The 13,966-nt window shown below is 39.9% G+C and overlaps 1 protein-coding gene across 8 annotated transcripts in view; it reads right to left on the bottom strand.

The window, feature by feature from the left end:
• Positions 1 to 1,378: 1,378 nt before the first annotated feature.
• The window catches only part of LRRC4C (leucine rich repeat containing 4C), a 1,155,306-nt gene continuing 1,142,718 nt past the window's right edge, over positions 1,379 to 13,966 (bottom strand). For all 8 annotated transcript variants that reach the window (XM_049096568.1, XM_049096569.1, XM_035701999.2 and 5 more), the window contains one exon: positions 1,379 to 3,848. In XM_049096568.1, the coding sequence (XP_048952525.1) occupies positions 1,884 to 3,806 (1,923 nt within the window). In that variant the 5' untranslated portion in view covers positions 3,807 to 3,848 and the 3' untranslated portion in view covers positions 1,379 to 1,883. The remainder of the gene's footprint in view (positions 3,849 to 13,966) is intronic.

Raw genomic sequence — 13,966 nt, 5'->3', positions numbered from 1 at the left:
CCTGCTTTGCTAGTAATGATTGATTTTCCACATCTGGAGATCACAAAACCCGGGCGTGAGCTCCAGCCTGCAGAGGTATGTGTGAGTATACACAGTGCTCATCCATTAGGAGATGAAGTTTTCTCCAGATTGGGCATCACTCGATTCACCAGTGAGGGTAGGTTTCAAGGTCAGTAATGAGAGGTGGCTGTTTTCACTGTTTCCCGTAGATAAAGACAGAAGTCATAGACATACTGTGTTAAAGTATCAGGAGAGCGCCGAGGTACCAAGAACCAGCAAGTTCCTCTTTTACTTGGAAGCTAGCATATGTTCTCATACTTAAAATTTCTCCAGTTCCTTAAAGTACTGTTAGTGAATTACCACCGTATTAGCATTGCTGTCTCCTGGTGAGCACACACCCATCCTGGCAAATCCATACTCACACATCTTTACAGCCTTGCAATCTGCGTTTGAAAGAAGAGAGTCAGATCTTCCAGAAAGGATGGAAGAAACCATAAATCAAGGTTTCTGTAATAACAGTAACCCAATATTTTTGAAATTTTAGCTTCTCAATTCACAGCCTAACAGTAAAATTAGAGCTAGCCCCCAGTGGCAGGCTGATAGTTCTCTACTCATGTTTCGTATAGATTGTGAGAGATTTAAGAGCAAGAAGCAGGTCTTGTCAACTGTGTACCCACAGTACTAATATCAGTACTTAGACCATAGAGGAAGGTCTTTAATAATTATTGTGGAATTGAGCTGAATTTGCTGATACTCAGCACCAAAAATTATTTTTTCAACTTCGATAATTTAGAATACCTTCACATTCTCTTGTATTTTATCTAGCCAGTAGGACTTTACTTAGGAGACAGTGAATACACTATAATGAAACTTTCTTCCAAGTGGGATTGAATTTACTTCACAAAATCATTACTTTTTAATCTGAGCATTCTACAAAGAGTGCTTCTAATAAGAAGGAAAAAAAATACCACAGCATCGTTGAATATAGATCCAACACTCAAGTCAACTAATGAAATAGGACCCCATAGAGATTGATGCTGTGACGGAAGAGTATAATACTTTTTTCTTTCTTAGAAAGTAGGAAATCTAATTACCTTCAAGTTTCTCACATTGGAGCCATACTACAAATGAGTTGTGTCCAGGTACAGAAAAACCAACAATATTTTATTTATAACCTTATTTTTTTAGTTTTTGAACTACAAATTCTGGTTCTAGAGGTGTTTAAAAGATAATGGGTTTTATGATGCTCATATGTAAATTAATCTGTTTCCTTTTTTTGTTTTTTGTTTTTTTTTTCTTTTTTCTTTTTTCTTTTTTTTTTTGCTTTGTCATTGAATGATTCTCCTCATAAATACAGAACAGGTCATTACATGAAAAATATAAGATCTTGCATGTTTTTAATCTCGTTCTCTCTTAAAAATCTATTTCTAATATTGCATTCCCCATTGGACTACTTCAGAGGGCATGAAGGAAAGAAAGGAAAGAGTAAAAAAAAAAAAAAAAAAGAAAGACAAAAGAGACTGGATCTCACCACTAGAATTCACCATAAAAATCTCAAAGTGTAACAGAATTCTTACAAAATTTCCTAGGCCAGTTCTTTAGGGACTTGAGATCTCCTATGAAAAATATGGCAACCAGGGAAGGCAGGGATGAGATGTGGGAAAATAGTAAATAAGTGCAGCAAAAACAGGTTCTGAGGAATACACATAATTTTGTCTGCTTTAGATCACAATAGAATTTTTAATAAATAAATTTCTTTTCTTTTTTGTTTTTTTTTGTAAAGACACTTTTTTGAAACAGTAGATTTAGCCCAGTCATTTGTGTCATTTTTAATAAACCGTCTTTTTGTTTTATTGTTTGTTTTCTGTAACTCTGTAAAGGTTTTAGATTTGAGTCTCTTGTACATTGTCTTTAGAGTTCATTCGGATCAATAACGGTTCATGCACTGAACTGTGTATTGAATTTATTGTGTTAACTGTTGTTGTGTGGTTGAAGGGAGATTTGTAAGAGTTATAGTGATTTAGGTGCTCATGCTCGATAGCAGGCATGGGCAGGTGGCTTTCCATGGGCGTATCTCCTGTGATCTCATCATCCACATTAATGATTTCCACAGTCCTTGTCGGGGCGTGATGGTTTTGCCGATGGTGCTGCTTCCTCATCTTGTAGAAAATGACCAGCATCACTGCAGCCATGAGTGTGATCGCCACGAAACAGCCGATGATGATTTTGGTGGTCTTCATGACCTCATCGATTCCTGGGATCCCACTGTTTATATCAGTCACTGGGATGGTGAAAGTCTTTTCTGTCGACCTTGTGCTCTGTGGCGTGAGAGAGGTGGTCACATTGGTGGTCTCCCAGTCGATCACTGGAGTGGGGCCCACGTTGTTATCTGTGGTCCGTGCCTCATCCTGAGAAGGTTCCATAGTCTCTACTGTGACAGTTGAAAAGTAAGAGAAGGGAGTAGTGGTTGCTGCAGTAACATTCAGGGTGGCTGAAGCAGTGGTATTTCCAACGGAATTACTCACCATACACGTGTACATGCCTGTGTCTTGCACGGTTACATTCGTGAAATTTAAAGTGCCATCACTGAGCACAGCTATCCGCACTTTGTACGCCCCATGTGTCATGACTGTTCCATTTGGAGTAATCCAAGATACAGAGGTCAGGGACGTGGAGGCCCGACACTTCAGCTCAGCTGCCATGCCCTCAGTGACATTGAGGTCTGCTGGAGGCTCCACAATCACAGGAGCATAGCATGTGAAATAATTCTGGTCAAGCTCCCCGATGTACCTCCCTTTCAGATTGGGGGGAGTGTTACATCTAGCACAACAAGCTGTGTTGGAGGGGGCCATGTCTTTTATCCACCAGCTGAGCCACAGTATGTCACAGTTACAGTTCCAAGGGTTGTGATGTAAGTGTATCCGCTCTAGATGATGCAAGGGTGTGAAGAGGTCATGAGGCAGTAACGTTAGATTGTTGTGTGCCAAGTTTATCTCCACGAGTGACTGAAGGTTATCAAAGGCATTCCGTTCAATCACTTGAATCTGGGACTGGATCATCCACAGTTTTTGAAGGTGCATCAAGCCCTGGAAAGAGCCAGGCCTGATGGCCGACAAATGGTTCCCAGAAAGATCCAGCTCATCTAGTTTTATGAGAGGCGTAAGGTTAGGGATTTCGCGGAGGTTGCACATGGCAAGGTTCAAATACCTCAAGTTGGACAGACCTTCAAAGGCACCTTCTGAGATGTATGAAAGCCTTTTCAATTCCCCTAAGTCTAGGCGGCGCAAAGAAGGGATTCTGTTAAAAGCATAAGAAGGAATGCTTTCAATGGGGTTGTTCCGCAACCAGAGCTCCTTCAGTTTAGACAAATATACAAAAGCTCCATTTGGGATGGTAGTAAGACGATTGTCAAAGAGTTCCAGAGTATTGAGGTTTGCCAGACCATTGAAGGCCCCGATTTCAATTGTTCTAATATGATTCCTACTCAACTGTAGGATTTCCAGGTGCCTCAAGTGCTTGAAGCTATTCACCTTGATGATCTGGATTTGGTTCTCATGGAGGTTCAGCAGCCGAGTGTTGGTGGAGATGCCATCTGGAACCTCACGTAGGTTTTTCCGGACGCAAATCACCTTGCTGAACTGGTTGCTGCAGGAGCAGACAGAAGGGCAGGTTTGAGCCCGCACCAGACCAGCCACCACAAGAAGTTGAAGAGCCAGCAGCACCACAAGCAGGGGGTCGAATAGGGCCCTGTTAAACCTAGGACCTATCATTATCTGCTGTGGATGTAAGGTCATCTTGTTCAACATTCATAATTTATCTGGTGTTGGTCCTTCTGGAGTTCAAATAGTCTGCAATATAAGAGCAAAAAAAGAGTTATTAGATCTCCGCCAAATGTCTTTCTGGAGCCGTGTCAGTGATGCAGCGTATCAGCAAATGCCATCATTTCTCGGACTAAGCAAACAACAAATCTAATGTCCCTCACTGAGCGATGCCGCTCATATTTATAGAGAAAATGTTTCTGTACTTCAAATTAGCAGTCATCCACAGCCCATACCCATCAAATATGCACTCACAGAGGAATGGAAAAATGAGGTAATTACTAGAGTGTTGACCAACCAAGTATGACTTGAATGCATGAGGACACACAAGATGTCCTCCACCAGTAGGTTCAATGTCCAGATGAGATTGGAAAAGTTCAGAAAATAAGCTCTGGGATACCCAACCAACTAAAAGCTTCCTTGCAAAACTGGTAATAGCTGGTATTTCATTGAGGGTTATCCTACGTGACAGGGCCCAGTGCAAAATGAAACTAGGGGATGGCTTCTTCAAAATTATGAAGAATTTCAATTCTGTAACCACAGAGCATTTACCAAGTGTGGGCCCTTCTGAGAATGGGGCCCTTTTCAATCGCATAGGTTGTGTGGACTGATCCTTCATCATCCTTACAGCACTGCTCTGACGTAGGGACTTTTATAGTCTCCATTTCCAAAGTGGAGAGCTTAATTGTAGGGAAACTAACATGCATAAAGTCACAAAGTTAGTAAGTACAGAACCAGGACTCAGACGCTCATCTGATTGGTCCAAGAGCATATGATCTCAAACACTCCATGAAAAAGCTTCTGGGAGAACGATGGCATAGGCAAAATATTTGTTTCACAATTTATTTATCTAAAATACCCTTTTTTGGGGAGTGACCTCAGCTGTAAGCCCTGGCAACTCGACTTATAGTACCTGTGAAGATACCCTGAAACAATGGCATGTGCAAACATACGTAAACCTTAAGGGATTTTCAAATACCCAAACTCATGATAATATAGCAACTGCTCCCTAGAGCCAGACATACCACAGATTAGAGCATTTCCATGAAACATAACTTTTATGTACAGAGGATACCTTAGTATAACAAAAATATTATATATCTTGTGTCCCTCCTCTTCCTGATTTTAACTAGATTTGTGGGAAGGGGAATAAAATAACTCACTTTCTGCATCTCTTCCAGCACAAGAAGGAATTTTAAAGGGGCTTGGGTTACCCAGTGTATGTCCCACTCTTATCATGAATTGGGCACCTGTGTAATGACTTCTTCCAAATCTCTCATGTCCATAAACAGTGTCTCTCCTATGAATCTCTTGGAAACAAAGGAAAAAAAGGGACAGGGGGGATCACTACCTTCAAATCCAAAAAGGCACTAATTTAGTACTAATAATGTGTTGCCCTGGGCAACTTACTAATCTTCTCTCCATGACACATTTTCCTCACTTACAAAATGGGAATGATAATATTACATACTTTTGGTGGCGTTGTGAGGATAAAATTAGTTGACACAGACAAAGTACTTAGAATAATGCCTCCTCTATTGTAAAAATTCAGTCATGTTAGATATTATTATTATTGTTTGTTGTTGTTGCTCTTACCCAGACACCATGCTAAGAAAAGGGCATATAAAGATGAAGAATATAATCCTTAACCCCAAAGAAATGATAATTCAAAAGGTGAGACAGATAGGCAAACAGGTGAAGTACAGTAATATACGTTCATTGGTATGAGACCAGGCCACATTGGCACAAGGGCACTGATGGGCTCCATCTGTGCTGGTAAATCAGAGGACTTTCAAAGAAGAGTATCATCTGCCCTAGGTTTTATATTAGAAGTTGATTTAAAAGAAAGTGGAAAGAAGAGCATTTTAGGCAAGGAGTAGCTTAGGCTAAGACAAGGACCTATGAAGGACGCCGGTGCATCCAGGGAATAGTAAACTGCCAACAGTCCCCTGTGGCATGAGGATGGAAGGCCTGGGAAAGACATTTACTTCTTTCTTCGGGGCTGCAGCTCTAGATCCACTTTTCAAACCACCTGGTACTACGATCATTAGTCCCTGGTTCTGCTTCTCCAGGGAGTCTGCGAGCTAGTCTGTGAACACAAGGAGGACAGAGGCCATGTCTGATGCTTTTTTTGTCAGCCTCCCACCAACACAGTACCTGGTACATTATGTTCAATGGCTGTTGCAAAAGTGCAGAAACACTGAATATCTAATCCCAACTCTGTGTATATGTAGTGATTGGCACTAATATATTAATCATGACTTTCTATCTTCTCTATTTTCTTTCTTTTTTTTTTTTTTTGAAAGAGAGAGAGGGAGAGAACTTATGAGTGATGGGAGGAGGGGCAGAGGGAGAGGGAGAGAGAGGATCTTAAGCAGACTCCCCGCTGAGCATGGCATCTGACAATACGGGAGGTCCTTGATCTCTCAACCCTGAGGTCATGACCTGAGCTGAAATCAAAAGTCTGACGCTTGACCAACTGAGCCACTCAGGTGGCCCTGTCTTCTATATTTGCTGACGTTTTGATATCCAGGGCCTTGTTCCAGAGAGAACCCTCCAGGGGCTAGGCAATTTCTAGAGGTAGTAAAGGACTTGCCCACCAGCATGCCTTTCAAATGCAAACTGATCAACCTGAAGCCTTTACCCCAACCACCTCCTTTATCGGGATCTCACAGGGCTAGCAGATTGCAAGCCTGCTTACCCTGCCTTCTCTTGCTTTGTCTCACAAACCATAATAAAGATTCTCACTCAGATTTTCCCTTGCTCCTTCTACCCCCTGACTGACCCAGGTGCTTCCTTGCAGGGGCCATGTGGCATGGCATGCTCCCTCCTCTTGGGAACTGTGAGTAAAAAAAATAATGTATCTCTTCAGTGACAATTGTCTCCTGATTTGTTTGTCTCATCATACCGAAATAATAATAAAATCTACATTTTAAAACAACTAATCACTAAATGGCGGGGCCCTGCTCATCTTATTAATCTTGTTGATGGCTTTATAGGTCTATTCTATTGTTCCATTTATACCGTGACAACAATGTGATTGGTAGGCTTCTCACCCTGAGCTAGTTATTTTTTATTGTAAATGTGTACATGACCTTAAAAACCCTTGTAGATTTCCACTTTATATAGAATCCTACTTAATTTTCCAGTGACATGACCACTGAAAATTTTTTATTCTTATGATTTGGTAGAGTTTTACATTAGTTACCCTCTGTCCAACACACACATTTTAAGGTAATTGGGCATTTGGAAAACAGCATATAACATCTCTGGTACATTAACTGATTGGCATTTTTAGGATTGGGGTCCCAGGGTCCTGCCCCTCCCGTTCACCTTCCATCTCCCACCCTATGACTGACTCTCTGAATCCTAGGGTCTCTGGCAATAGAGATAGAGAGAAATAAGTAACCGAATATGGCATAGGAGGGGAGAAGATTAAATCCTTTGCTTACGATAAGCCATTTGCTGTCCTTTTCTCTTTACAATAAGAAATAGCAAGGCAGTCATGTCCCAGGGTCAAGGGAGAAGGCTCTAGGAAAGACTTCCAAAATTGAAATGCCTGCTGACAGCTCCATAACTATAACTGGGAAAGCTAGTCCACCTGTCTTTACTGTCTGCAAAAGGGGAACACCACTGTCATCCACCCAAAGGCCTTAGGGTAGCAATATCACATTATATATAAAAATTTATGTTACCAGCTCATAATAAGCAATACATAATAGATATTTAAAACATGCTAAAACTAAAAATAAGCTGATGGGACACTCAGTTTCTTCCTCTTATATAAGATAGGGATTACACGAATACCTATTATTCAAAGTTATGGTAAGGATTTACTGCGAGGATCCAAAGCATGCTTTCATATGCAAATATAATCCCTTGCTATTAATTGTAGATTGCATATGTCTCTCCCTTCCCAATCCCCAGGCTGTTTTATTTTCTATTTCTTGCTTACTTCAAGGTCTTTTTGCTATTGCTATTAATGAGATTTCCTATAAATCAGCCATAAGTAACGATTTATGAATTATAGCTGGTTCAAAGGTAATTTATAACCCACAGAAAATAACGCTTGGTACATGCACTGAATCGAATACACTACCGTCAACAAAACGTTTTCTATTTTTAAAATCTAAATTATGTTACTTTACATTAAAAGCCATGTTTCAACATCTCTTTCATAAGATGTTTTTATCACATCAGAAAGAAATCAATTTAAAAGTATGCACTATCCATTACAGTGTCATCTGACAGCATTTATTTACAAATGGATCTGTATGGGTTTTGAATTAAACTGTAATACTTTTAGCCTTGTCCCAGAGGATATTCTGACTTTGTCAACAGACCTTTCTTCTTTCCCTACCCATGCTTCTGCGCACTAGGAAACGGGGGGTGCTTCATATAGTGCAGTATTATTGCTCAGTTAGCATAAGCTGCATCTAGGAATTGGAACTAGTTCGAGAGCCAGGTGAAAGAAAGGTGAATTCGTTAGCCACAACCACTCCCCCCCCCCCCCCCCCCGCCCCCAGAACACACACTCACATTCATAAGTAGTTGTAGTGAAAATGTAAATGCAGGGAGATGGCTGTGTTCTGATTAAATTCTATGGGCACTGAAATGTGAATTTCATACCATTTTCACAGGTCTCAAAATATTATTTTTTAAACATTATTCATTTGAGAGGGAGGGAGGGAGAGAGAGAGAGAGAGAGCGAGTTCACACAAGTAAGAGTAGAGGGTCAGAGGGAGAGGGAGAAGCCAACTCCCCGCTGAGCAGGGAGCCTGACATGGGGCTCCTTCCCAGGTCTCTGGGATCATGACCTGAGCAGAGGCAGCTGCTTAACCGACTGAACCACCCAGGTGCTCCTCAAAATATTATTCTAAACATTTCTTCCTAACTACTTAAAAATTTAAGAACATTCCTAGTTCCCAGGGCTAACTTTTGGACTATCGTCTGCTGATCTCTTGCCTAAACAAGGATTGGTTGTACCACTTTGTCTCCAGAGAATGGTTAGGTCTGGGACATGTGACACCATTTGGCTAATGAGATGTGAGAAGTCAGCTGATGGGTTCTGGGAATTATTTTTTCTCCTGCTAAGGAGAAAAAAAAGCATGAGGAAGTGATACTTCTTTATTATGTTTCTGGATATTGTTGTGAGTATAAGATGCCTAGAGTGGCTGAAGCCATCTTGTGGCCAAGAGAGGAGGAGGCCCGAGGATAAAGCTGTTATGTCAAGGAAGGAAAAGGAAAGAAGGGAAGAATTTGTATTCTTGGTATTTGGGATGGGCAGCTGAAGTAATGAATCCTATGACTATCTTTCCTCTATATTTTCTTAGTATGCAAAATATTCAATCCCTTACAATATAAACAAAACATTTTTTTCTGGTTACTTACCAGTAAACCTATCTTGATAATGTACATATTCATTCTTTCTCCCTCTCCATCCGCCTCTCCCTCCCTCTTGCTATCTCTCCCTTTCTGAAACCAATAGCAAAAAAACAGTAAGTAAGACGGTAGAAAAATTCTGATTTCATGTACCATTATACATTTGAGACCTACCCAAGGAAACAAAGTAAGCTGAGGCAACATGAACTGCTTGTCAGAAAGGAGATGAGACTCATCCCTACCATGCTAAGGAGGCTTTCTATTGCAGTCATTTCTCTGGATAACTCTTTAAATTTTAAAGAGTACTAGAATACACAGGAGAAGGAAAAACAACACCTCGAATAACACCATTATCAAAGATAGCTTACCTCTCCAAATCAAAATTATTTTAGAAATATTTTCTAACATAGTTCCATTTTTTTCCCCAGTTGAAATACAATTTCACAAGTCTGTTGAGTTTTCTCTACTCCTTAAATAGTATTATGTGGTTCTGCAGATTTTCAGGGAGAAGAAAATGTTTGTAACTCTGCCTAAGGCTGACCCTCTAGGCAAATGTAATGGAAGTGATACAACATTTAAATAGCTGTAAACCAGGGACTCAACCTGTCAAGTCAACAGGAGGTTCTTTGGCTGAACACACAGACCTGGCAACGTTTCTAGAAAATTGTAAGAAATTGAGATTGGAGAAGAAGAAGATGATGACGCCTGAGTCTGCATTTTCATTTTTCTCGAAGACTTACCTCATTTATAATAAAAGAATACATATGTTTGGAGTTTAGAGGTGACACAATCACAGTGTCATTAGGTGAGGAGAAATAGTGAATAGAGAGAACAATGTATTAAAAAAAATAAAAGAAAAGGAAAAAAAAAAGCATGTGGCCAACATGTTGCTATTGTTTGGACAGTAGAGTCAGGATTATAAGAATGACATTGGGGCTAGGCCTTCTAGAACATTATAATCTTATTGCAACTATAATAGAAATATACAGATACATATAAAAAATTAAAAAGTATATATATATATATTTATATATATGTGTGTGTCCTATATATTGTATATATAATGCAAACCAACATATTCAAGATTTAAGTGCCATAAAGCATTGTCACAAGTCATAGATAATCAGAGAAAGGTTTAAGAAGATTCAGGATTTTATGTAGGTTTTTAAAGGGACATAAACTTGCATTGAGGCAGGGTGGTGGTGGAGGAGGTAAGAGATTACTTTAAAAAGCAGACGAGTAGGAGCATGAAATGAGGGAAAACTGACTTACTGGAAGCCAAGGGCTTATGCTGCAGAATTTAGATAGTTGGGTTGGCCCAACTGAGGGGCTCTGCAAGCCTGGTAGAAAGTTGGATTTGCTTCAGTAAAGAGACTTAGGAAGAAACCACAATCCCCTTAGGCAGAAAAGGGTTTGATGAGAGAGCACCGTGTGTAAAAAGAATGATCTGCCCTTGTGTATAAAAGAAATTAGAGAGGAATGGTTGATGGAAAAGTCCTATGACTTCAATAATCAATGGCCCTAGCGTTACTTTAAACCTGAATGAAACTGATCATCAACCTGACGATCTGACTACTGAGATGTGCAGGTGGAAATTAATCAGCCCTAGTTGAAATCCCTTGAGCATGAAATACCAGTGATGGCAAAATTAGCTACTCTATGGGGTCGCATTAGGAAATTTCAGTGTACATAGAGATCAGGGGAGGATTTTTGGAAATTATGATGTGGCCATCAGGAAAGAGGTATCTCTGATCACCGGTGCTGCTCATGCCTACTCTGGAAATTGCACACAAAGGACTTACTAGACATATATTCAGTTTTGGTTCCCTAACAAAATATTATACTTTCCAACCTGAAACAATGCTGAAGCACAGAAAGAACCACAAACTCATATTAGTAAAACCTAGAGGAACAAAAATCAGATCGAGAATGTAATGAGGAGGGTTGGAAGGTTGGCTTAGTATTACTGATTGACTGATCTTTGGCAAATCAGCCTTCTCTGAGTTGTACCTTTCTACGTGGGAGTGATGGTAATAACATTAATAAATACACATTGAAAGAATTACTTGAATTAAATGCCATAGCATACACTAAAAACAGATCCCAAAACCTGCCCCTGCACCTCCAAAAATGCCACTGCCACACACCCAGTTGCTCAATGCAAAAATGTAAGAATCTTCTTTTTTTCCCCTCTTTATTTATATCCAGCACAACACTATTCATGTGACTCTATTACTAAAATATAACCGGATCCATTTGCTTTTCCTCTTTGACCCTCTCTAGGCCAGATCATCTTCATTACTAACTTGGACCATTGAAATAACTTCTTACCAGTTTCTCTACTTTTGCAATTGCCTTACCACAATTAATTCTCCATATGGCATTTAAAGTGAATATTTAAAATAAAAATATGTTCATGTCATCCTTCCGTTGAAATGCTCCTATTAGCTCCAGATCATTTTAGAGCAAAATGCAAACTGCTCTGGTCCCCAAATCAAGATTGTCTGATTACCTGCCTGCATCTCATGCCTCTCAACTTTTCTTCACCTCCCTTCTGTCTTCAACCACATTGGACTTCCTCTGGTCCTCAAATGCTCCAAGCTTTTTCCCCCCTCTCAGGACCTGTCCTTTTATTTTTGTATGGTTGGTTTTCCTTGTCCTTCAGAACATCCCTTACATTTTTCCTTTTCAATTTTTTTCTTTACCATCCAGCCCAAAGAAGCACCTCTACCACCATCAATCACATCACCATATTTAATTTCCATCGTAAGACTTAGTATGGATATTTTTCTCATATACTTAGATGAATGTTCTCATCTGAGTGGAATGTTCCATGGAGCAGATACTTGTCTGTCCTATTCAGTAGTTTTCACCTGGCATGATGTTCATTAAATATTTGCTGAATGAATGCATGAATGAATGAATGAATAGTGTATAAGCACACAGAAGTATCCGGTAGATCGTTAAGGCTCTAAATTCACTGAGGACCTAAGTAATGTCACGTTCACTAATTGATGAACCTAGTAGAGTCCAACTCATAGAGTAGGAGTTGCATCAATTTCTGAGATGATGCTCGTCTAGTGTTTAACTACTTTCATAAAAGCCCTTCCTACAAAGAAAAGCTGGGGAGCACAACGCAGTATAAAGCTCATTTCCTTGTTTCCATACTCTCTTTTCAATTTTGTTTGTTTGTCTGTTTTCAGGGGAAGGCTTCCCTCTTTCTTTCTTTCTTATTGTCTATAGCAGCCCTGTTAAAGTTTGGCCAGACAATGCCCTCTGCTGTATGTGCCTAAAATAACACAGTCGCCTTGAAAATCCTAATGTAAATAACGCCTAAGTTATTTTCCTGAGTTGCTTCTTCACATTGCACCTACATGGACGTCGGAAGTAGGGAGGCTTGGCTCAGTTTCCGAGTCACTCCATTGGATCAGACCACTTAGAATAGAGCACAAGAATTCATATGGCAGAAAGTCAAGTAGTCTTCAAATCCCCTTTAAAATGGAAGAGCTTCTTGATCATCGTGCTTCTGCTTCTGGAACTCATGTGAACCATTAATTAGAAAATCCACGAGTGAAAAAGACCTCCTAATTCTTTTGTCACAATCCAAAGGAACAAGACGGAATAGGCAAGGGATTATGGTAGGTGGTCGCAGCTCCAACTTTGTCTTAGCTACAAGAAGTCAAATCTACTTCATGTTAGAAAAGCAGAACCATAAATACAGCCAATGACTTGGCAAGGCTAAAAATAAAATTAATTTTTTTTTTGCCTGCTTGTTTAGTTTCTCTCACATGATGCAAGAGAGATAAACATACCTGGCATGAAGTGTCTGGCTGTTTATGAATCCTTTTGATCATATTCACTTTTTGACGTTTATTATTTATGAAGAAATGAAATATAGATGACTGACTTGTTTCTCAAATTAAAGGGTGGGATTTGAGGTGTTCAGAGATATGTTTGTATTTTTATGATAGATGTTTGCTCTGTTGGTTTTGTGAAATGAATACCCGAAGAAAAAAGCTTAAAACCTTAAGCTCCATATACTGCTTGATATTTCATTCTTCAGGAAATGAAATCAGACTGTTCCAATTATCAGAAATGCCTGCATTCTCCTCTGCACTAATATTTTTAGGTCTGGATCCTACGAGTGCATGAAAACTTCACTTCTTTCCTTTTTCTTTTAGTTCTTTCTCTTTTCTCAGGTAAAAGGGCCACAAAGTGGTTAGTATATGTCATTCTTTATCTCCCAAATTGGCCTTTTCTTCTTGTACTTTTCCTGGGGGTGATCTACACAGTTAACACTTTGCAGATTTAGTGTAACAAGCCCCAGGAACCTAGGCAACCACCGTTCAAGAAAACATAACCCACCAATAGTTCCCATTTGCTTAGGGAATAAAGCCTAAATCCTTTACTGCCTCTACCCACTAGATGCCAGTAGCACCCCCAGTTGTGAGGATCTAGTGCCTCCAGACACTGCCAAATGTCCCCTGGAGGGCAAATTTGCCCTCTAAAAACTACCGCCTTAGTGTGACACATAGGACGCTCCATGATGCTGCGCCATACTGCTTTCCCTGTCTTACCTCCCACTGTTCTCCATAATACAGTCTAGGCTGCAGTCTGTTTCTGATTCTAAAAATATGCCTCCTACTTTTCCTCTTCAGAGACTTGCTCCTGTTTTTCCCATTGCTAGGAATGTCCTACTCTGATTTTTCTGTCAAAATTGTACTCAGTTTCAGAGCCAATTTTACAATGACCATTTCTATTTGGCT

The sequence above is a fragment of the Canis lupus genome, chromosome 18 (genome assembly GCF_003254725.2).
Source record: "Canis lupus dingo isolate Sandy chromosome 18, ASM325472v2, whole genome shotgun sequence".
NCBI lineage: Eukaryota > Metazoa > Chordata > Mammalia > Carnivora > Canidae > Canis > Canis lupus.
The sequence above is the reverse complement of the archived record's forward strand: the minus strand, read 5'-3'. Positions and strand labels throughout refer to the sequence as shown.